At 44.8% G+C, this 22,513-nt stretch overlaps 1 protein-coding gene and 1 pseudogene across 1 annotated transcript in view; both read left to right on the forward strand.

The window, feature by feature from the left end:
• The window catches only part of Dglucy (D-glutamate cyclase), a 125,232-nt gene that overhangs the window by 89,540 nt on the left and 13,179 nt on the right, over positions 1-22,513 (forward strand). The window contains 2 exon segments of the mRNA XM_023719625.1: positions 2,619-2,738; positions 16,149-16,279. Coding sequence (XP_023575393.1) covers positions 2,619-2,738; positions 16,149-16,279 — 251 coding nt within the window.
• On the forward strand, positions 6,152-7,168 carry LOC101560746 (annotated as a pseudogene).

Consider the following 22,513-nt stretch of genomic DNA (forward strand, 5'->3'; position numbering starts at 1 on the left):
GTCCGCATCTTGTACAGCAATTAACCACTAAGAAGAATATATGCAGTGTGTTAGTTATTGAAACTGTCCTAGCGATTTGATTTGAAACTGTCTCATTGCTATCTATTTATCAATAAAATTATGAAAAAAAATACCTCGCAGGGTACAGGCCACAGGATATATAGTGCTAGGCTTGTACCTGGAACCTCGCACGTGCTAGGTGAACGCACGGCCACTGAACCATGCGCCTGCCCTTTTGGGACAAGGGCTTGCTAAATTACCCAGGCTGGCTTTTTAAAATCTTGACCCTGCATGGGTGGAAATGCTCACGGGTTGTTTCCAGCCAACCCTGCTCTCCTGAAACCGTCCACTTCAGCAGGAATGAAAGGGTTGCTAATATTTCGGTGCTCCAGCGCTCATTTATTATTCTCACGAACAGATCTCTGGTGCTGCGGATCAGCGAGCCTCTGGGCTGTGTCTCTTTCAGTGCTAACCAGCCAGCCCTGGAGAGCGATTCCTGGTCAGGACCTCAGAGGTCAGCCAGCCCTGCCCACTGCCATGCAGAAGCAGTGCAGATGGGCCCTTCACGTCCTTGCGCACAAGCCTCCCGGCAGGTGGCACACCCCTACCAGTGGAACGCTGTCCCGGCACGCTGAGGTAGAACAAGGAAGACGGAGAAAACAAAGGAAAAGCGTACTTCAGCTTGTACTTTCAAGAAGACTGCAGCTTCGGGACACAACAGAAGCGACTAAGGGTTATAACGCTTTTCTCCCTTCCAGGAAACTCACTCCCAAAGTTCCTAACAGCCTTAAAGATAGATCAGCCTGTAAGCTGGGCCTATGCTTTGCGCCCATAGCTCCGTAAATCCTACACCTCGATCCTCAAAGAAGCAGCGCTGCTTAATGGGCAGCACATCCCTAAGCTTCGAACACATCCAAATGGTTGTGCTCTAACCTAGCCACCAAGGAGGGGCTGACACAGGGACACACCTAGATCAGTCGTGTAGAGGACACCCCCAAGACCATATAAATAAAAAACCCCAACCCCAGGGCCAGAGAGATAGCTCAGTGGACTAAAGTGCCTGCTTAGGCAAGCACAGGGATGGGGGTTTGATCCCCGGCACCACATGCCTCACCAGCCCCATCCCCGAGGCATGATTGAGACTGGGTGTGGGGCCACGCTCCTGTAATCCCAGCACTTGGGAGGCCGAAAACAGGAGGATCACTACGAGTCCCATCTGCGTAGTGAGATCCTGTAGGCCTTGTACTAAATATATAAAACTAAATAAAATAAAAATTTTCAAAAGGAGAGAACACAGTGGCAAGGAGGTTAATGATGGCAATCTTCTTTATCCTCTACTCTTGTGGAGGAACACTTGAGCAGCTCTCCTTGAAAGAAGAGCAACTGTCTCCATTTTGACTGAGCCTAACCCTACTTCCTCATATTGTTCTTCACAGAGCTGGCTAGGACTTCCGTTTATCCTTCAATCGGCCTTAAGCAATGTACATTGGTCTAGCTGAGGTGCAGGTGATAGTCTTTGAAGGTGGCCTGCATGTTTCCCTGGTAACCTATACCTGCTGCTCTTTAATGTGAGCCGGGTGAGACAGGACGGTAGAGCTAATGCTCTGCGCCACCAGCTGGGATCAAGCCTTGAGATAGAGGCCATGACTTCCTGGGGCTTGAAAGGCTACATCAGAGCTGAAGCACCAGACTAAGCAAAACATTAGATACTATATAATGCAGATCACTCTCTCTGCATATCAGCAGAAGTAAGTTTAGGTGACCCACCTAGCTCAGCTCACAGTCCTCACCTACTTCCCACAATTCTCAGTCAATCCTTCGCAACCCATTCCTCCACTGAATAAAACTGGGTGAGGTCCTGGGTCAGCTTCTTTGTTCCAAAAAGCCATCTTCATGGCCCCTTGGCTTGACTTAGGGCCCCTTGGCTCCCCAATAATTATAAATATGTTTTAGGGTCTTTACTTTCACTGTGGATTGCACTGGGAGTGGTAGATTGGAATTCACTTGGTGAGATTCCAATAATGTATCTTTGGGATTACAAATATTAACATCTTAGACCAAGAGGAGAACCAGGAAGGGACTCCTACACACTCTGACATCAGATCTAGGCCATCCTATAAAAAACCTGCTTGATTTTACTCCTGTGGAAGTGAACACAGCATTTGCTGATTAGTCCCAGGTGCAGGGTTTGTACACATGCGCACTGGATTTCCATGACTGACAGGTCACACTCACTCAACCAGTTGGCCATACCCTAATCGCCTGCCTCAGTCTGAGACAACTATAACAAAGCATGAGTGCCAGCCCAAGGGGATGTCACCTTGCCCTCATCTTCTGTGTGCCTGGAACCATCAGCAGAGGGCACGTTGTCTCCTGTGACAGTGAAAGGTAACCCAACAGGGGACCTGCCCCGTTCTGGTGAAGTCCAAACTTGGACTCATTTTGAGCTAGAGAAATTTCAAGAAGTGGTGGAGAGGAAGCAACATCTCCTGGTTTTTTGTGTATATTCAGAGCTAATCTCTAAGCTGACCAGAGGGCACAAAACACTTGCAGAGCACCCACCCTGCCCCACAACCACCCTCAACCTGGTGGCCTGACTCAGTATCCCTTCCCTGCAGGAGTCGGTGAAGGAGGCAGGGAGCTTGGGATGGGCAAAGTGAAGGAAGCCATGAAAAGACACATAAGAAATGGGGATGCCATTGCCTGTGATGTGGGGGCCGACTTTGCCATCATCACTGGTGAGTACCTGGGTGGCTACCCAGTGGGACCCTGTCACCCAGGATGGGGAACCTGGAGTAGAGTCTGAGCACTCTAGAGCATGTATGAAACAGGATCCAGAGGGCACCGGGGCACAAACACGGTTCTAAGCCTCTGACCACTCACTCATTTGATCATTCAACAAGCATTTATTGTGTGCCAGTCACTGTTCTGGGCACTGGAGTTGTAGCAGAGACAACTGCTCCACAGATCTTCCGCTCTACCCTCAGGAGATAATGAGCTCTGGCAAATATAGACACAGAGTGTGCTGTGATAAGACCCAGGACAAGGAGGTAAAGGAGAGTGACAGGCGGTCCATCAGGATCAGCAGTCAAAAGTCCTCTCTCCACTTTCACCTGTACCTAAGGCATAGTGGATGGGCACTCCACGCAATGTTCAGAGACGCAGGAGGACCCATACTGCTCTTCCTAAGAGCCTCTGCCTCAGGCTTCCCTGCTGCCCTTCCCCAGGAAGACCAGTCTTTCCTGTCTCCAGGTCCTTCAAGACCTGCCCCTTCTTCCCCCTCACCACAAGTTTCAGGAACGTGGAGACACCTGACATAGGATCTCTCCCTCCACAAGCTCAAAATCAGTGTGGATGACAGCTAAGCATCCTGGGAAACCATGGCCAGGGTAGCAAGACCTGAGCCACAGTTGAGGAATTGCTGGAGGATCTGTGCAGATGAACCTTGGAGCTAAAAAACGCCAGCGCATGCGGGATGGGAGCTCCGACGCTCTCGGGAGGTTTACCCCTGAGACATCAACCATGCTCTCGCAGTGGTATCAGAAGACAACCCCCCTTGATTCCCTCGGGGGAGAGGAAAAGGAACTATTCTGAAATACACAATGACGTTCTGTTCTTAACATCTGACCTCCAAAGACACTGTCTTACCACAACCTGCTGGGTTTTCATCAGAACAAACCTGCCTGAGAGGAGGACAGTGCGCAACGCCAGCCTCTGTGGTTTCTCTGCTCCGACCAAGGGCAATGCTGAGAAGCGCTGGGAAAAGTCACAGCACAGGGGCGCAGGATCACTGCTACAGTTCGAATATGGTTTATCTCCTCTAAACTCATGAAGAAATGAATCCCCAAAGTGCTACCATTTCATGTTAAAGGTATTAAGAGACTAGAAACTTAATTCAACTATGGTGCCAGGGTGTCAGAATTCCTAAGGAAAACACTGATCAATCTGCAAAGAAAACAGAGCAGTATTTTCTAGGTGAACACTGTGACAACCATGTATCAAAAGTGAACAGACACACCTGTCATCCCAGCACTCGGAAGGCAGAGGCAAGGAGGATGGTTGTGAGTTCAAGACCAGCCTGTGCTACAAAATGGGCTCAAGGCCAGCCTGAACTGCAGAGCGAAACCCTTTCTCAAAAAGACAAGAAAAAGGAAAAGGAAAAACACTTCTAAATAACACCTGTATCAAAGAAAAATCTAGAGAGAAATTTAAAAGTACTTTGAAGGGGCTAGCGAGATAGCTCAGCAGACTAAATGCTTGCTTTGGCAAGTGCAGGGACCAAGGCTTAATCCCTGGTCCCGCATGTCACACCAGCCCTGCCCCAGGGTGCGCTGAGCACGTAAGTGCCTGTAATCCCAGCACCGGGGGAAGCCTGAAAACAGAAGGATCACTACGAGTCTGAGCTGCGTAAAAGAAAAGTACTTTCAGGGCTGGGGAGATAGCTCAGTGGCATAAGCATCTGCCTGGCAAGCGCAAAGACCTGAGTTTGATCCCTGATACCAATAAATTAAACAAGCAAACCCTGACCTCTCCTGCCCTCTGTCCTTCCACATGACACCACGCCCCTTCCCTCCACAGGAGGAGCAGCAGGGAGCCCTCTCCGAGCTTCTGGAGCAGACTTCCCACAGCCTGACAGCACCTTGGCCTTGACTCTCAGCCTTCAGAATGGTGAGAAAGAAGTTTCCATTGTGTATCAAACATGTTTTGAACCAAATGAAAATGCAGTTTCCCAAAATCTGAAAGCTGAGCCTACAGGGAAATTTACAGCACTGACTCAGGAAAAGAAAAAATTCTAAAATCAATCATTTAAGAAAAGCTAGTGTTGGAACAACTGGACATTGACAAATGAAAACATGACTATAGATACAGGCCTTGAATTCTTCCCAAAAATGAATGCAAAATGGGTCACAGACCTGAATGTAAAATGCAAAACTGAAATTTCTGACTTAAAAGAAAATCTAGATGACATTGGATGTAATCATGACCTTTAAGATACTATTCCAAAACCACAATCTATGAAAGAAACAATTGATAAGCTGGGTTTTATTAAAATCCAAAACATCTACTTGAAAAAATACAGTGTCAAATGACCAAGGACATAAGCCTCAGACTGCCAGAAAATACTTGTGAAAAATAGATCTGGTAAAAGACTATTATTGTTATTATTATTTTGGGGGGGAGTTGCCAGGAATTGAACTCAGAACCTTATGCTGCACTGCTGAGCTATATCCCTGGTTCTGTTATCTAAAATATATAAAGATGGGGCTGAGGAGATAGCTCAGTAGAATAAGTACTTGCCTGGCAAGCGCAGGGTCCTGAGTTCAATCTCCCAGTGTACCACAAAAAAATAAAATAAAATGAAAAAATAAATAAACAAAATAAAATATATAAAGAACTCTTAAAACTAAATAAGAAGACAAACAACAAATTAATGAATGGGCAAGAGACCTGCATGTCTCACCAAGGAGCATAATGCAATTTCCCACCCAGTCTGTTAGCCATGAATTTCTATAACACCCTGAAGAATGGAGTTCAGGAGCTTCTGGTCATGGAATCTCATGTGGAGATTCCTGGAGGGTGGAGCACCCCTCCCTACGTGCCCTACATCTCCACAATGCTGTCCTGCATAACATCTCATAATAATAAAGCACTCCGTGTGTCCCAGAATCCAGACAGCTGGTCACAGGGGCCTTGGCTGATGACTAGTGAACTCACCATTTGTGACTGGCACCCCAAGTAGGACAGAGCCCTCAGCCTACGGGGTCTGATGCTGTCTCCAGTGGACAGTGTCAACTGACTTGGACTAAGATGCTTAGCTGGCTCTCTGTCCTGCAGTATGGATTATTGGTTTTCTGGCTGAGGAGGGATTCCCATACCTTCTCCATGGTCACAAAAGTATCCTGTCTTAATGGCTGTGGTGTGCAAGCAGAGGAGGAGCACTTGTTTTCCTTGTATCTGAACTATGTGTTTTAACACAATTGAAATTTTTTAATTTTTTTAAGAAATATATTTTTTAAAAAATATGTAAAAAAATAAAAATAAAAAAAATAATGAACTTTGGCTTCCGCAAAGCTGCTACCCGTTCTCTCGGACGGACGTCATCGGGCTGTCGGCCCGGGCCTTGAAGCTGCAACGGCTCCAAGTCCAAAATATGGCAACTTCGAAAGATATTACCAGGTGACTAAAGTCAATCAAAAACATCCAGAAAATTATCAAGTCTATGAAAATGGTAGCAGCAGCAAAATATACGCAAGCCGAGAGGGAGCTGAAGCTGGCTCACATGCATGGAATAGGATCTTTTGTTCTATATGAAAAAGCTGATATTAAGGACCCTGAAGACAAAGAGAAACACCTTCTCATCGTGTGTCCTCGGATCGAGGGCTTTGCGGTGCTGTTCATTCCTCAGTCGCTAAACAGATAAAGAATGAGGTGCCCACACTCACGGCAGCTGGAAAAGAGGTTATGCTGGTTGGGATTGGTGATAAAATTAGGGGCATACTTTCCAGGACTCATTCTGACCAGTTTCTGATGACAGTCAAGGGTGTGGGGGAAAAAGCCCCCTACTTTTGGGACTATATCTGTCATTGCTTTTGAATTACTCAATTCTGGATATGAATTTAATGAGGGCTCTCTCACCTTTAACTGATTCAGGTCTGTTATCTCCTATAAAACAGAAAGAAAGCCCATCTTTTCTCTTAATACCATTGCAAATGCTGAGAGCACGAGCATCTGTGATGACATTGATGCTGATGTGCTGCAGAATTACCCAGAGTACAACCTGGCCAGTATCATCTACTCCTCCCTGAAGGCATCCACCACCAGTGAGCAAAGCGCTAGGATGACGGCGACGGACAACGCCAGCAAGAACTCTGCTGAGACGATTGATAAATTGACTTTGACATCCAGTCACACTCACCAAGCCGTCATCACCAAAGAGCTGACTGAAGTCATCTCCGGTGCAGCAGCTCTGGATTAATGAAAATCAAGTTCCAACCTCACACAAGAGGTAAAGAAGGAAAATTCAGCAAGCTGATTTTGTTTAGAGCTTACTACTGTCTTTGTCAGAAGAAATGTGTTCCATTGTTTGAATTACTAAAGACAGAAAGATGTTTATAAATTATCTTACAATAAACAACTTACAATAAGAAAAACAAATACAGACTTTGGAGACAGTAGCCTGAGTCACATCCCAAGTCTACAGCTCAATAGCTGTCTGGCCTTTGGGAAGTCACTTAACCCCTTTGTGTCTGTTTTCCAGTTATTCAAATGAAAGTAATTACATACCTCACAGGACTCCAGGAACTAATCCACATAAGGCATTTAGGACAGCACTACAGATTATGAATATTTGACTAAAGTAAGTTACTCTCTTCCATTAACTGAAGATAGCATTGGAGACAAGAATTAACATTGTTTTTTTTTTTTCTATGAGCAGAATGTATTTATTGGGGGAAAGAAAGCTCCTGTCTGAGAGAGGGACAGAATGGGGGCCTGAGCGGGTAGGTCTTGGGAAGCTGTCTCTTCCAGGGACTTTTATAGAGTAAAACCATGTAATGAGGCGGGTCTAAGAGAACATGGGAACTCGCTTAGGTAGGCATGAGGTGGGACAAAACTATGGTCAACCAATGAGATTGCAAACACCATTGCTCAGGTCAAATTAATTAAATCTAATACCAAATGGGGAAGCAAGTCACGTAGCAAGCAGGCGTGAATATGGGACAGGGTCTCTTCCTGTTGGGGGTTGGGTTAGGTTAGTGACTTATTTGGGCTCCTTCAAGGATTGATAACTATTTAGAATATCAGACCCTGATGTCCATCCCTAGGGAAGTATGCAGGTGTATTTGTTTGCTCTTTTGTCTTGAAGTCTGGCCTATAGGGAGTGTCTGTCCAAGTTGCAAAGTCACCTTGTCTTCCATCTTGTCTCCTTGAGGGCCTGACACTGTCTGACTGCCTATAACATTTCTATCTAATTCAGCTGCCTACAACATTTCTCCCTCTGAAGAAGTAACCCAAACTGACATGAGCGAACCATGAGCGATGACCACTCTGGCTTCTTCAGCTGAAAGGAGTCATAGTTGTTTACCGACAGTCAGAGATAATTTCCAGAGGTTCTATCTAAAAGCTCTTAATAGACACCAGGCATTTTTACCTTGGGTAGGCAGAATAGCCTTTTAACTCTGGAGGAGACAAGGCCAAAAAAACAGTTAAACATGTATGGACCAAATAATAACATCAACAGTATAATTATGAATGCAGTCAAAAATGATTTTCACCAAGTAGACAGTGATGACTTCCCATAAAAATGATGAAGATAGGGTCTAGGGGACCTCAGCATTTTATATACCATTGATTTGATATCTAATATTTTGAACAGCTATTGAGACAGTAGAATGATCTGGAATGTAATAAAGTGTGTAATTATAAAGAGACTAGTTAGAATGTTTTGTAGGTCCATTAGCTGAGATCTTTTAAATGTGAGGTTTAATCTCTTTTTGATCTTTTATGGCCACTGGATATCTCAAATAAACTTGCCAACTCATTACTAGAGGCACATGAAGACCTATAGAAAACATTGAATACTTCCCAGTTTGTAAGTGGGGCTCCTGGCTGGGTAACTACAGATAAATCTGCATGAGCATCTATTTGAAGTTTAACAGGCTTTCTCCTTATATCGGCAGTTAACATGGGTTCCCTCAGGCTGAGAAGGGAAGACCCATGACCACCTCAATCTGAAACTTCCTCTGACTCCATCATGAATACTTTCTTTTTTCTCTCTCTAGCAGCTTTGGACATTTTTTCCTTGAAATGTCCCTTCCTCCGTCTGGATCCAGGGAAGCATAACCTTTCCCCTGCTTCCCAACTGGCCTTCGCTTCTGTAGGCTGCTAGTATCACTACTCTCATTTTCTGTCTGTAATTCCGTTCTGAATCCTTTCTACTATGAAACGCCTCAACTCAAATTCATTACCATAAACCCTTTTAACTTCTGCAGCTTGTGCCAGATATCCAGGGCTCATTGAGCAAGATACAATTTTTTGGTTTTAAGGCCTCCTGAAGGCAGCCCTGTCCAAGGAATGTGAGGACAACTTCCCCTGTAGTGGATTTCCTGACATAGGATTAGACTGATAGAGGAAGCATATTTGAGCACAATCAGCCCTGCCCAAGGAACGTGAAGATAGCTTCCCTTGTAATGAGGCAGGAAACCCTGAGAAGGCTCAGCTCACCTGGGCTGTATGAGGTGGTTAGTTAAGGCCTTACTATGTCTCTATAAACAAAATCTAGCAGATCCCAGTAAAAGGAATAAGAAAGTAATCAAGCACAATTGCTGTAGGTTTTACCTGCATGATTACCTGGGTTTTGGTATCTTCTAAGAAATAAATTTTCTGAGAAATTAGAGCATGTATAATCAAAGCATGAGCATTCGAGCTAAAGGTAAGTTAGAACTATTTTTAAAGGAATAGCAATCGTGACCCACTGGCTTTTAGACCCCTTTATTCATGGAGTCTGACAGTTTGCTGTAAGTCTCTCTAGCTTTAGTTAAGAAACCAACCAGGTGAACTTATACATTTATCATCAAATACACAACATTTAGTCAGATTAAACTAATGTCCCATTCAGTGTTTTAGATGTGGCCTCTATTGTAAGCAAGGGGCACTGCTGAGGGGTTTTTCCTTTTTAACACTAAGGCTGAGTTTTATGTCACAAATACAAGACCTGGCTCCATCTATAGGCCCAAAGCTATCGGACACTGTGCAGTCAGTGTCTTTAGAAACTTTTTATACTGATAAGATTTTATTTGTCCTTGGGAATCTGTTTTAGCTAGTGAAATACTTTTTTAAGTCTTATACATGAACAATATATAATACATTTGTAAAAAATCAGTCTCAGAATCATTTTGATTAGTAAGCAACCTAAATATATATTGCAGTATCTCGGTTACAGCTAAAGCAAAATGTCTTCCAAAGTCTGTTTCTATTGAGGTATGATGACTGAAAAGAAGGTCAGGGTTGGAGAAAGACAAAGAGACCTATGCCAGTGTCCAGCAATAGGCTGGATTTTCCTTTAGTCATGATTAGTCAGAGCTCCTCTGTGAAGGTGACAGGTAGAGATAACAGTCCAGCCAGAGGGAAGAGACAGGCCCAGTGTCCTTTAGTCCTAATGGACCACTTGGGAAGCTGAGTCTGAGCTCTGGGGCCTCCGCCTCAGAGTGCAGTCCCACTTCTAGTGGCTGCCTTAGCAGTCAGGGCATGTCATGTGGGCCTCTGAAGACAGTCCCTCTTCTGCTGGCCTGGCGTTTGACAGCAGTAGCAGATGAACCTCATCAGAGGATGAACCACATTGTCATTGAGCAAGGACGTGTGGGATGCCCACTTAGGAAGGTTCCAGCAGATGGGAGAAGATGACTTGCCAGAGAGCGCACCTGAGTCTTCAGAAGAATCAGAGTCAGAGGGGGAGGCTCTTGGATCCCAGTGTATCAGATTTAGGGTCTGTTTTAAGGCCACAATAATGGCAGCCATTTTTGATCTCTTTGTTTTTTCTCCCTGGTTTTCTCCCAGTCCTAATTATAGGACACTAGACAAGTTTTTACTACAGTATCAACTGAATTCTCTAGAGCAAAAGATATCTTTTGTAGCTCTTTTCAAATACCTGGAGCTGACTCATGAACTTATCTGTAAGAGTCATCTGCCCCTCTATTGAATTAACATCTCAAGAAATATGCTTTACCAGTACCTCTATTAAACATCTAAGAAATCAGAGGGGTGTTCATCTTTATCCTGGTAAGTAGCCAAAATTTAAAATAACAAAAGGCTTGGTTCTAGTTCCTCTTAAACCTTCAAGAATACACACTAGAAATTGTCTTTTATCCACTCTCTGGCTATTAGACCAGCAAGGGTCTGAACACTTGGGCTCCAGTGGGAACAGGCAGTTCCCGCTATCTCTTGGCCCTTTATAACAACATGACATTTATCTCAAAATGTAACAGCAGCTTGTAAAGCTGCCTTTCATTAGAAGTCAAAACTTGGTTTAAGATTAACATTCATAAGTCTGAGTAAATCCTCTAAAGGCATCCATGTACTTATCAGGGTCATCCAAAGATCTTCTAAGATCTGACTTTATCTGTTTTAGGTAACAGAGCAAAAGGCACCTAAACTCTAGAAGTTCTAAATTGCCCATTTACTTCTTTAAAGGCTATCGTCCTTGAGGAGCTTGTCTACATTCAGCTAAGGATGGGCGTAGCCTTGTAGAGGCCTGGACTACAGCTGTTTTAGAAGCCCACCCTTCAGAAGGGCAAGTAGGGGAAACCTTACTTTCACTAATGGTGGGCAAGCTGCGATTAACACTGTCTTGTCCGTAGGCTCCTTTGGGGAGGAGCAGCCTTAGACTCCGGGGTAGTGAATGCCTTAGGCCCCTGAACTGCCTGGTTCTCCTGTAGCTCACATCTGCGTTTTAAAACTAGATAACAGTGACTTTCTTAATGCAAACAAAATCTGAACATAAGACTTTTTCTTACCATTTTGCTTTCCAGTTGTAAAATAGTGTCATAATTGATACTTCCCTCTGCATTCCATTTTGGCTCTAGGGGGTACATAGGCCATGCACATATGCAGAAAAATATTAAACAGTTCTTTTTCAGTGTGTATGGATCAGAAGTCTTCCAGTGCATAATGTTGTACTCTAAAGGAGTAAGAGACTTTGACTGTGCTATTCCTGTAATCTGGAATGCAAAAAGAAAGACTTCTGGATGTCCCCACCTTACCTCTAATTGATTCCCCCTCAAGGCATCACCTGAGTAGACCACTCCAGAGCAGGTGGATGCTCTTGGAGAAAGGGGAGACAAGAGCCAAGCAGCCTATGCACCCTCGAACCGGTGTGCGATTTTTGTCTCCCAAGAACCTCATGAACTGTGTGAACCATGCACTTACTCTTATTAAATATTCGTAAATATGTTACAGTTAGTCTGGCAACAGTAACATGTAAAGAAAGAAGCATAACTATTGTATAAAAAGGTGTGTTGGAAGCAGAGCACTTTCCCTGCTGTACTGTAAAAGAGACCACCTTTGGAGGTAGACGAAAGAGACGGTTGACTGGAGGAACTTTGCCCTGGGCCCTCGGTCAAAGACATCTCTAAGGCACTTGTGTTCTTCCATCTAGCCACCAGGGCAGACTTTGCTATTAAATCTGTGGAGCTCACAGGTAAAGCTTACATTTGTCATCTAACAATCATATTTTACATATTGGCAAAAACACATTAAAGCTGACAAAAATCTTTCTTAGTTAACATGTTAGGCACAGGTGTAAATCCTTCCCCTAATAGTCGCTATGGAATGTAAACTGTTGCAAGCTGCCTCAGCCTAATTTCTGAAGGAATGACTCATTAAAGGGTTCTACTGAAAAGCTCAGGTAAAATTTCTAGTTTACCAGCAGAAAGAGAGAAAAAAGTACAATAGGTAAATGGAGATCTTTCAGTGGTTAAGAGCCAGTTTCCACCAAGCACCTTTAGGTATTTACCAGAGAGTAACCCTAGCCATGACCCCTCATCTGTTCTCACTTTCTATTGGCCCACACAACCAGAGATCAGTCTCCACAAAGGAAGCCAGCTGCGTTTCTGGTGAACATTCCATCAGCCATAGACTGCAATAGGGATTCACCAAAGAACAGCTAGGGAAACCTGTCTTCTGCTTCAAAGAGTGGCAGCTGCTCCAGGAGCATTTACTAGCTAGAAGAGTAACCACTGTTTGTCCAAGTTCTATAAGGGATAGTTAATAGCCTGAACAAGATTATCTAATGTTTTACAGTAAAGGTTTTAAAGTCCATAACTTAGCTCTTATGCACCTAAATGATATCTAGACCTAGGAAAAAAGGTTGGAGATCTCCCCTCACACTAAATGTGTTTTGGTCCCACAAGTGTGCTGCTTTTGGAGATAGCTCCTCTGGTGTCACCCAGAAATCAGTTCTCTCCACTGTGTCTCAGGTTTAGCCTCCTGAAGGAGACCTTCCCAGAACACTAAGCTAGGACATGGATTTTATGTGTGTCCTCCTGGACAGGCATAGTCCTTTGTCTCATCTGACCCAGAGATGGAGTATGTGTCCTTTTTCTAAAATGACTTCCTTGTCTTCAGCATTAACAAATGCTCATTTTCTAAGGGCTTCACTTAGTTGGAATAGTCTATATTGTTCTCCTAATTTTATATGCCTCTAAAAAGGAAAGTACAAAGAGTTAGGAAAATTAGGAGTAAGGTCAAAGAGAGGAAACTGAAACAGAGCAGGCCTGACATTTCCTCTAGCATGTAGAGAGGGATCAGAGCCAGTGAGTCCCAGTGAAACCTGTCCTCCAAGTCTTTAACAATGGTTGCCAACCTACTGTCATTTAGTTGGCAAAAGGAGTCCCGTATTTCATATACAGGCATGTATATTTTCTAAATCTGAGCTAGATTTGAAAGTCCCATTTTATAGAAGTTTATATAAAGTCCACTAGGAGGCTTCCTTGCTTTATTCTCTCTAGCATGATTGTCTAAAGTCAAGCAAGGAATATCAGATATCAGTACATTTAGCAACTAGTTCAAATGCAATATATACAAACACAAAACAAGTTATAAAAATGTCACACTGGGCTTTGCTGGATAGGTCAGTTGTTTAAAGCGCCACTTGGGTAAATACAGGCAGGCGCATAAGACCGTGGTTCGATTCCCAGCTCCAGAAGCTGTACCAGACCTGCCCTTAAGGCAGCCTGAAGTAGAAAAAACAAACAAACAAACAAAAAAGAAAACCCTCCTTGCCAGGGAAATAGCTCAATAGAATAAGCACCTTCCTGGCAAGTGCAGGGTCCTGAGTTCAATCCCCGGTATCACACACACACACAAAAATAAATAAAATAAAAAGTTTTTTTAAAAAAGTCACATTAAAGAAATATAACCTTATTTCCAATTTTTAATTTAGATTTACCAACATTTTGACCAACATTTTAACAAAACCATATGAGACAAAGCATAAGCATTATAAGCAATTTTAACCAAACTATATGAGACAAAACTGTATGAGGCGGGGCGGGGGGGGGGAAGCCAGGGAGATGGCTCAGTGGAATAAGCACTTCCCTGGCAAGCGTAAGGGCCTGAGTTCAATCCCTGGTTCTGCCAAAATAATAATAATAATAATAATAATAAATAAAAATTAATGGGGCCAGGGAGATGGCTCAATAGAATTAACACTTGCCTGGCAAGCACAAGGGCCTGAGTTCAATCCCTGGTTCAAAAAAATAAAAAATAAAATAAAACTGTATGAGGCAAAACATGAACAACTATGAGCAATGGGCAAAGATATATCAAAATTAGAAGCATAAAAATTTGTTGCAGGGCTGGGGAGATGGCGCAGTAGAACAAGTGCTTGCCTGGCAAGCACAAGGGCCTGAGTTCAATCCGCAGTTCCACCAAAAAAAAGAAAAAAGAAAAAGAAAATTTGTTGCCTAAGCAAGTCCCAATTCAGAATCTATAAAAGAAAAGCAAGCTCATACCTCCATCCAATGATCTTAGTGGGAACCTCCAGATGACACAGGGAGAAAAACTGATCTTGGGTGGATAACCTCCAAATGATATCAGGGGAAAATGAGACTCCTGAGCTGAAAGTTACCTGGGATGAGTTCGTGTTCTCTAAAACTGAAGAATGAATTTTAGGAACAAATGGAGGTTATGAACAGAATATATTTATTGGAGGAAAGAAAGGTCCTGTCCAAGAGAGGGACAGGAGGGGGGGCCGGAGTGGGTAGTCCACCTTAACATTGTTTTAAGAAGCACTGAGAAAGGAAAATACAGCCAGAGCATAGTAGCACACACTGTGGGAGGCTGACGCAGGAGGATTCCAAGTTTGCATCCAGCCTGGATAGCTTGATGACTTAGCAAGACCCTTTCTCAGATTTTAAAAATAAATAATAGCAAAATGCAAAAAGTCTGATCGATAAAAGGAGCCTGGATCCAATCCCAAATAAATAAATAAAGCAATTAAGGAAAACATAGCCAATGACAATTATAAGATACAACTGATTTCCTATATCAGGATGTGAATGTAACCAAAGGATAACTTAGGAACCTGAAATGCTATATTGTGATTGTCTCACGGTTCCCACTTTGGTTCACTATGAGCCTTGTGTGCTCGCCCCACACACCTTTGTGCTCATGGAGTTTTGTTGGTGTGCCTGCTTTCCTGAAGCGCCACCCCGGCCTCTCTTGCAGCAGAAATTTACCCAGCCTACAGGGCAAATAACCCCTTTTCTGAAAATCTTTGCTGAACCAGTCAGGGCTCCCATGATCCTCTGCAAACACTTCCGTGATCCTCCGCAAACATCTCCTCAATCCCCTCCTAATGGCTGCTTTGTGCCTCACCCCCCTTGGGCACTCCTCTCTCTTTTGCTGCCTCAGAGCTTTCATGGCTCTGGCATGTACATGGCAATTTCAGGGAGGAGAGGATGAATGAGTCTCTGTGCTGGGGGATAAGGTACTAGGAGCTGGCTGACTGAACAGGAAGGCAAATCTGAAGCTGACTTAGGTATGAGCCCCAAGCTCATAAAACAGGGTGGGAGGATGGGCTTTCCTATGCCTTGGGTTCAGGCTGGCCACTGGGAGGGATTTTTATGTGTAGAGTTTCAGAATGGCTTCTTAAGGTTAGTGCTTGAGTCTTTTTCTCTCATGGCGGTTATGTTTTAGATCTAAAATGCCCTCAAATCTCCATCTCAGAAGGTGACTGCATCATGAAGGCACTAGGGTCATCAGAGGATTCATTGTGTGAGGAGCGCTGTAGCTAAAGGAACCTCCTGTAAGTTGCAGGCATCAGGTATTTTGTCCCAGCCATGGGAAAATGATGAAGGTAGTTAGAGTGCCTAAACCAAACGGCTCTCAGTGAGTTCTCAAATGCTAGCCTGCGGGAGGCTTGGCTGGAGGCTCACTGAAGCCCCACTTGCTCCCCTCCTGCCCTCCTAAGCTTCTTCTCCTTGCTGGGCTGCCTTGAGGCCCACAAATCTGTTATCATAACAAGTTCTCAGGCAACCCTAGCACCTCTGGTCTGGGGTCATGCTTCCAGATGAGTTCTGCTGCCTGAAGCAAGCCACGGGGCCACAGGACTATCAGTTCTGTGACAGATTCTACTTTTGTTGTTGTCCTAGGTGTTTCTAATTAGGGTGGCTACGCCTTGGCCTGCGCACTCTTCATCCTGAACTCCTGTGATGTCCATGGGCGATATCTGAGGAAGGCAGTTGGACCCTCCAGAGCACCTGGGGAGCAGGGCTGGACTCAGGCCTGCCATCTGTCATGAAGTTAACACCTCATAGGCTGCTGGTGCCAAAGCAACATTTTGCCAATGAGGAATCATTTGGCCTGATATTCCACGCCATAAGCTAGGGGCAAGAACCATGCTGTTTGTCAAAAGCTCAAAGTAGAACTGGCCTTGAGGCCAGCTGTCCCTGCTGGACTGGAGGCTGGACGGGGGACAGATACTCTTTCAGCTCTGGATCCTGAGTCATAGGCAAAGCCTGCCTTGAGGGACCATTTCCTTTCTAGCTTGCCAACAGGCAAGTTGCTTAACCTCTTTCAGCTTCTTCATCTGAAAATGGGGACAGTCAGCACTGCTGAGAGACCTGAGGGCCCAACCCAGGAGAGAAACCATCAGGCAGGGCTCCATGGGTGTCCTTCTCATCCTCTCCAAGGGCTGACAACCCAGTGACAGCACTACAGCCCTGTTGGTGGGGCAGGGAGTAAGGCATGGGGCAGGTAAGGTGAGGAAGGAATCCTGTGAGTGGGAAGGAACCCCTGAACGGGACGGGAGGCACCCCATGTATGAAAAACAGCAAGAACAGAGCTGGAAGGTGAGGCCAGGCTCCCCACTGGCTCAGGGGAGAGAGCTCTTGAGGTGTGGGGCTACTGGCAGGGGAGAGATGGTGGTCAGAGAAGGGGAGTCCAGGACCCATGAGAGAGGAGCCCCCAGAACAATTTTCAGAATTGCTCCTTTATAAACTTTTTCCTGGGCAAATATCCAGGGTTTTGTCCAATTCTCCAAGTCAGCCAGGGCCTTTAAGAAGCCTCAAGAGGAAGAGGATTGTGTAAAAGGGATTTAAGAGTGCCAGACTTCCTCACTGAGGGTTCTTCCTGCAAGGTCATAGACATGGTGGGGCTTTGGGCAGGGGCGTCAGCGCCCGCTGCGCAGCTTTGTCTGAGCACCTCGTGTGCGCAGTTCCAGGTGCGTCCTGTAACCCAGGTGAGGAAGGGCATGAGTTTGTGCACGCCTCACCCATGTGAATTTACACAGGCCGGCGGGAAAACACTAGCGAGGCGAGCTACGTGGAAAATGGTGCCGGCGATGCTACACCCCATCCTGGGGTCTGAGTGCCAAGGCGGCAGCTGAACTGGCTGTTGCTACCCCAGGACTTGGTTTCCAGAGCCCCTGGGGCAGGTCTGGCTCCTGACATCGATTCCACATTCAAACTAGGGGCAGGACCTCCCATACCTGGAGGAGAAGCTGACAGGCCCACCATATAGGGAACCGATGATGACAGTCCCCCGTGGAGAACCTCCTTGGTAAATGTTCAGGGGCATTTGAGCCTGAGCAGTTGGGGTTGGGATTCCACCATGGTGGTCTAGAGGAGCTGCACATTGGCTTCCTCTAAGGCATTCACCCAGCTCAGCAGTTGTGCAGCTGCACAAGGAACTAGCAGTATAGCCAACAGGTGAAGAGAGAAGTGGAGGAAGCTACAGTAAGAACCGAGAGGGCCACCACACCTGGGTACTGCTCATAGGGCACGCCTAGAGACTGTGACATTGTGTGAAACACCCCCAGAGGTGGAAGACAGCTTAGCAGTTGTCTCAGCCACCACAACAGTGGGCAGGCAGGTCCCAGAGACGCTGCTGCTGGGATGCAGACAGGAGACTGAGATGTTTGCATGAGGGAGGGTCCCTTTACACCAGGGTGTTGTGGGAAACTTGAACCACAGAGACCTAGGGAGGACTGGGTCAGAGCTAGAAGTTGCACCTGCCACCCCAGCTCAGGCAAGCACCTCCATGGCACTCAGCACTGAGGTAACCATAACCCTGAGAGAGATTCAGAAGACCCAAGCAAAGGCAGAAGCGATGGGTGCTGGGAGGGAGGGAGGACGATCCTGGCCTGGTTTCTGTTGGTTCCCCCACCCCTGGCTCCTCCAACCCTTCCTCACTACCGAGTGTGGTGGGAATCATAAGCCTGGGAGAAATCTGGCGATCCAAAACAGTTGACTTGTGTGAGTGTCAGGGATAAACACTTGAATCAGAGTAGGGTGTCCCCTTCAGGACCCTTGGGTGCAGCTGAGATTCCGAGCTGGAGAGGTGGGAAACTGCTCCAGAACAAAGGGAACCCCTTGGTAGCTTGGAGCCAAATATGCCAGAGCCTGAGGAAAGGAAGGCGCAGAGCTTGTCTTCTAGACTGTGGCAGTGCACGATCCAGGGCCCCAAGGCTGAGACACCGGAGAGAGTGGCACCACCCCCAGTCCACATGGAGGCCCCTATGAATGGCGACCTGAAGCTAGCTGTGATGAGAGTCAGGGATTTTCTCCTAACCAGGAGTACAGCTGTCTTCCTTCTTTGTGTTCTTAATTAGTTGGTTTGTTTTTATATGTGTACATATTTTTCCATTTCTCCTTCCTTTCTATCAGTTGCTTGTTGAGTGTAATTAGGTTTGACCTTTAAATATATGTCTATCCACATGCAGCTGTGGCTGTTTCTTGCTTTTGTAGCCTCACACATTAAGCTACTTAACCATAGACTCCCATGCCAAAGGTCCTTCTGAAGCATATTTATCTTTCTTGGACAGTCTGCTCAACAGCTGGACACAGTCACCTTCCTCTTCTCTCGCCTCTGGCTGCACTTTTCTTTCTCTTCTTCAGCCCCTCCCATGCCTTCTCTTTTGCTCAACCCTTCTCTTCCATATTTTTTCTTTTACTTTACATTCTCTCTGCTCCTCTCCATATGCACCACTAGTATTTATCTGAACATCATTAAATGTAGTTTTCTGTAGCCTACTGTATTACCCTTCTCTCCTTGACATCCCCTATATAACAGAAAAGTAGAGATCTTTCTCTTTTTTAAAATGTATTTTGTACAGGGTCTCACTACACAGCTGAGACTCACGGTAATCCTGTTTCACCCCCCCAGTGCTGGGATTACAGGCATGTGCCACCACTCCTGGTCTTGGTGGCTGGCTTGACATGTGGTGCCGGGGATCAAACCTGGGTCCTGTTCTTGTGCTTGCCTAGGCAGGTGCTTAGACTGCTGAGCTGTCTCTGTGGCCCAGTAGAGATCTTTCTAAGCAAGATCTCCATTAGCTGGTAATATAAGGTTAGGTTTTAAACTTAACAAGAGTTAAGTTAGCGTACAGTTACTTCTCTTTTCTTCTTTCTTTCTACCCTCACACATAACCTCTCTTCCCTCCCCCCACCTGTTTCCAGGCATAAAAATAACAGCATCAAAACCTAGCATTTCTTCTTTTTTATGTTTTCTTTTTTTTTTTTTTTAGTGGAACTGGGGATTGATCTCAGGCCCTTGCCCTCGCCAGAGAAGCACTTAGTCCACTGAGCCATCTCCCCAGCCCCTTTATATTCTCTTTTATTTCAATAGTTCCCTCCCTTTTCTTCCAATTCCCAGTCCATTCTCCATCATTAATATTCCCTAGTCTTCCTGGGCTATTGAAAAAATGGAAAACTGTTTAAACAAGTTTGATATTATGCGTTGATACATGACTGGTCCTATGGATGTTGCCTCTACTGGTCGTTGCTTTCTTGCTGGGTACCTGCTAAGGCTGGATTGGACTATTCTGAAGAAGCTGAGCAGGATCCTTGCAAAGCCATTGCAGGGAGAACTCCACTTCCTAAAGACATCTCTGCTATAGTGATGGAGCTTTCTATCCCAACAGATCCCAACCTTCTACACAAAACACAATAACCATGGGAAAACAAGGCAACAAGATGCCTCCAAAAATTCCTAACTCCCCTAAAGTGGATCTCACAGGCCAGGGTGGCTCAGGGAAATAAGCGCTTGCCTGGCAAGCATAAGGGCCTGAGTTCAATCCCTGGTTCCACCAAAAAAATAAAATAAAAAAGTGGATCTCACAGACGCTGAAGTGGGTGAATTTCCAAACAAAGAACTCAAACCAGGTAAAAATGATTGAAAAGGTCAGAGAAGAGACAAATAAGCAGCTGACTAAATGATTAATAAAATGATTAATGAACTTAAAGCAGATGTAAATAGGCAATGAAATGAAGCACTCACTAAGATTATTGGTGAATTTAAAGGAGAAACAAATAAGAAGCTAAATTAAGGAAGACAGTGCAGGATATGAAAGACAACTTCAGTAGAAAATTAGTGGATATGAAAAGGAATCAAGCAGAAATTATGGAAATGGAAAGCCTGAAAGATTTAACAGTAGGCGTGGCCAGCCGGAAGAGAGAACATCATCAGCACATGAGGATGAGGTCGCATGCCATTTGCTCAGTGATAAGCCCAGAAGATGATCAGAAGGTGACTCAAGAAGTCTTGGGGGGGCCTGGCCTTAGCTCAGTTGTTTAAGTGGCTGCTTCCACAAAGCTGTCAGCCTCAGGTTCCTGGAGTTCGATCCCCACAACACTCCAGCCTGCAGACCCTCCCCTAAAATACAAAAAAAAAAAAAAAAAAAAAAAAAAGAAGTCTTGGGTCAATAATCTAAGGATTATTAGAATTAAGGAAAGATTAGAATTAGAATCTAATGATATAAAAATGTATTTATCAAAATCAGTGGAGAGAAATTTCCAAATCTTGCCTGGCATAGTAGCTCATGCCTATAATCCCAGTAGTCGGGAGGCTGAAGTAGGAGGATCGTTGTGAGTTTGAGACCAGCCTGGGCTACAAAGTGAGCTCAAGGCCAGCCTGAACTCCATAGTGAGACCCTGTCTCAAACACACACACACACACACACACACACACACACACACACACACAAGCCAAATCTAGTTGATTAATTGGATAACCAGTTAAGTGAGGCACTGAAAACCCCACAAAGTCAGAAAAGAACTTCTCCATGAAACATCATCATCAAAGTTCCAGAAACCCAGATCAAAAAGATAATGCTGAAAAATGTTGAAGAAAATGTCAAATAACTTACACAGGCAATCCTATCAATATAATAGCAGATTTCTCAACACAAGACTTAAAGGCCAGGAGTGAAGTCTTTCAGCCCTAAAAGAAAATAATTTCCAACTCAGATTACTGTGGCCTGCAGAACTGTACTTCAAAATAGATGGGGAGATAAAAACTTTCCATGACAGAGACAAACTTAAAAATAAAATTCATGCCCTCCAAACCAACATTGTAAAAGTGCACAAGAGCATGCCAAACACGAGGCCACCAACACCCAAGAGCCCAAAAGAAACAATAAATCTCAGGAAAGAGAAATAAAAGGAAGATTAAAAGAAATCATCATAAGACATATAATCAGTAAACACTGACAGGAATCAGCAAATACTTTTCAATGATAACTCTCTATGTAAATAGTACTAACTCCCCAACACAAGACACACACTGGCAGATTGGACAAAGAAACTGTGTGTGTGTTTGTGTGTGTGTGTGTGTGTGTGTGTGTGACAGAGAGAGAGAGAGAGAGAGAGAGATCTCATCCACTCTTAACACTCCTCTTCAATATAATACTTGTAATTATAAGACTATCAGGTAAAAGAAAGAAAAAATATGAATAGGAAAGGAGAAAGTCAGACTATCTTTATTTGCAGATGATATGGTTCTTTACATAGAACATCCAAAAACTCCACTCTTAGAGCTAATGAGCAAAGCCAGCCAAGTGGCAGGATACAAAATCAACCCACAGAAAGCAATAGCATTCCTGTACTCTAGTAATAAATCCACCAAGAAAAGAAGAAAACAATTCCACTCAGAATAGCCTAAAAAACAAAACACAAACAAAATACCTAGCAGTCAGCCTAACCAAGGAGATGAAGACCTCTACAATGGAAACTATGTGCTCTAAAGAAAGAAACTGAAGAGGACGCACCACATGACGTGGTGGCCCTGCCCTGGGAGCACCACTGTGAGCTCTGAAACCCGGCATGGTGATCCCAGTGCTGGGGAGGCTGAGACAGGAGGATCACTAAGAGTCTGAGCTGCAAGCTGCAGAGCGAGACCCTGAAACAAACAAATAAATAAATATTTTTTAAATGGAAAGACAGGCCAGGTGTAGTGGCACATACCTGTACTTAAAGCACTTCAGAGGCTGAGGCAGGAGGATCACTGATTCAAGGCCAGCCTGAGCTACAAAGTGAGTTCAAGGCCAGCCTGAGCTGCATATTGAAACCGTGGATGAAAGAGACAAAAAAAAACCAGAAAGACATCATCTGTGCCTGGATAGATGTAACTGATATCATTAAAATGGCCATATAGGGGCTGGTGAGGTGGCTCAGTGGTCTAAAGCACCTACTTAGAACAAGTTTAGCAAAGCACAGGGACCGCAGTTCAATCCCCCAGC

This window comes from Octodon degus, unplaced genomic scaffold (assembly GCF_000260255.1).
Source record: "Octodon degus isolate 3935 unplaced genomic scaffold, OctDeg1.0 scaffold00070, whole genome shotgun sequence".
Lineage (NCBI taxonomy): Eukaryota > Metazoa > Chordata > Mammalia > Rodentia > Octodontidae > Octodon > Octodon degus.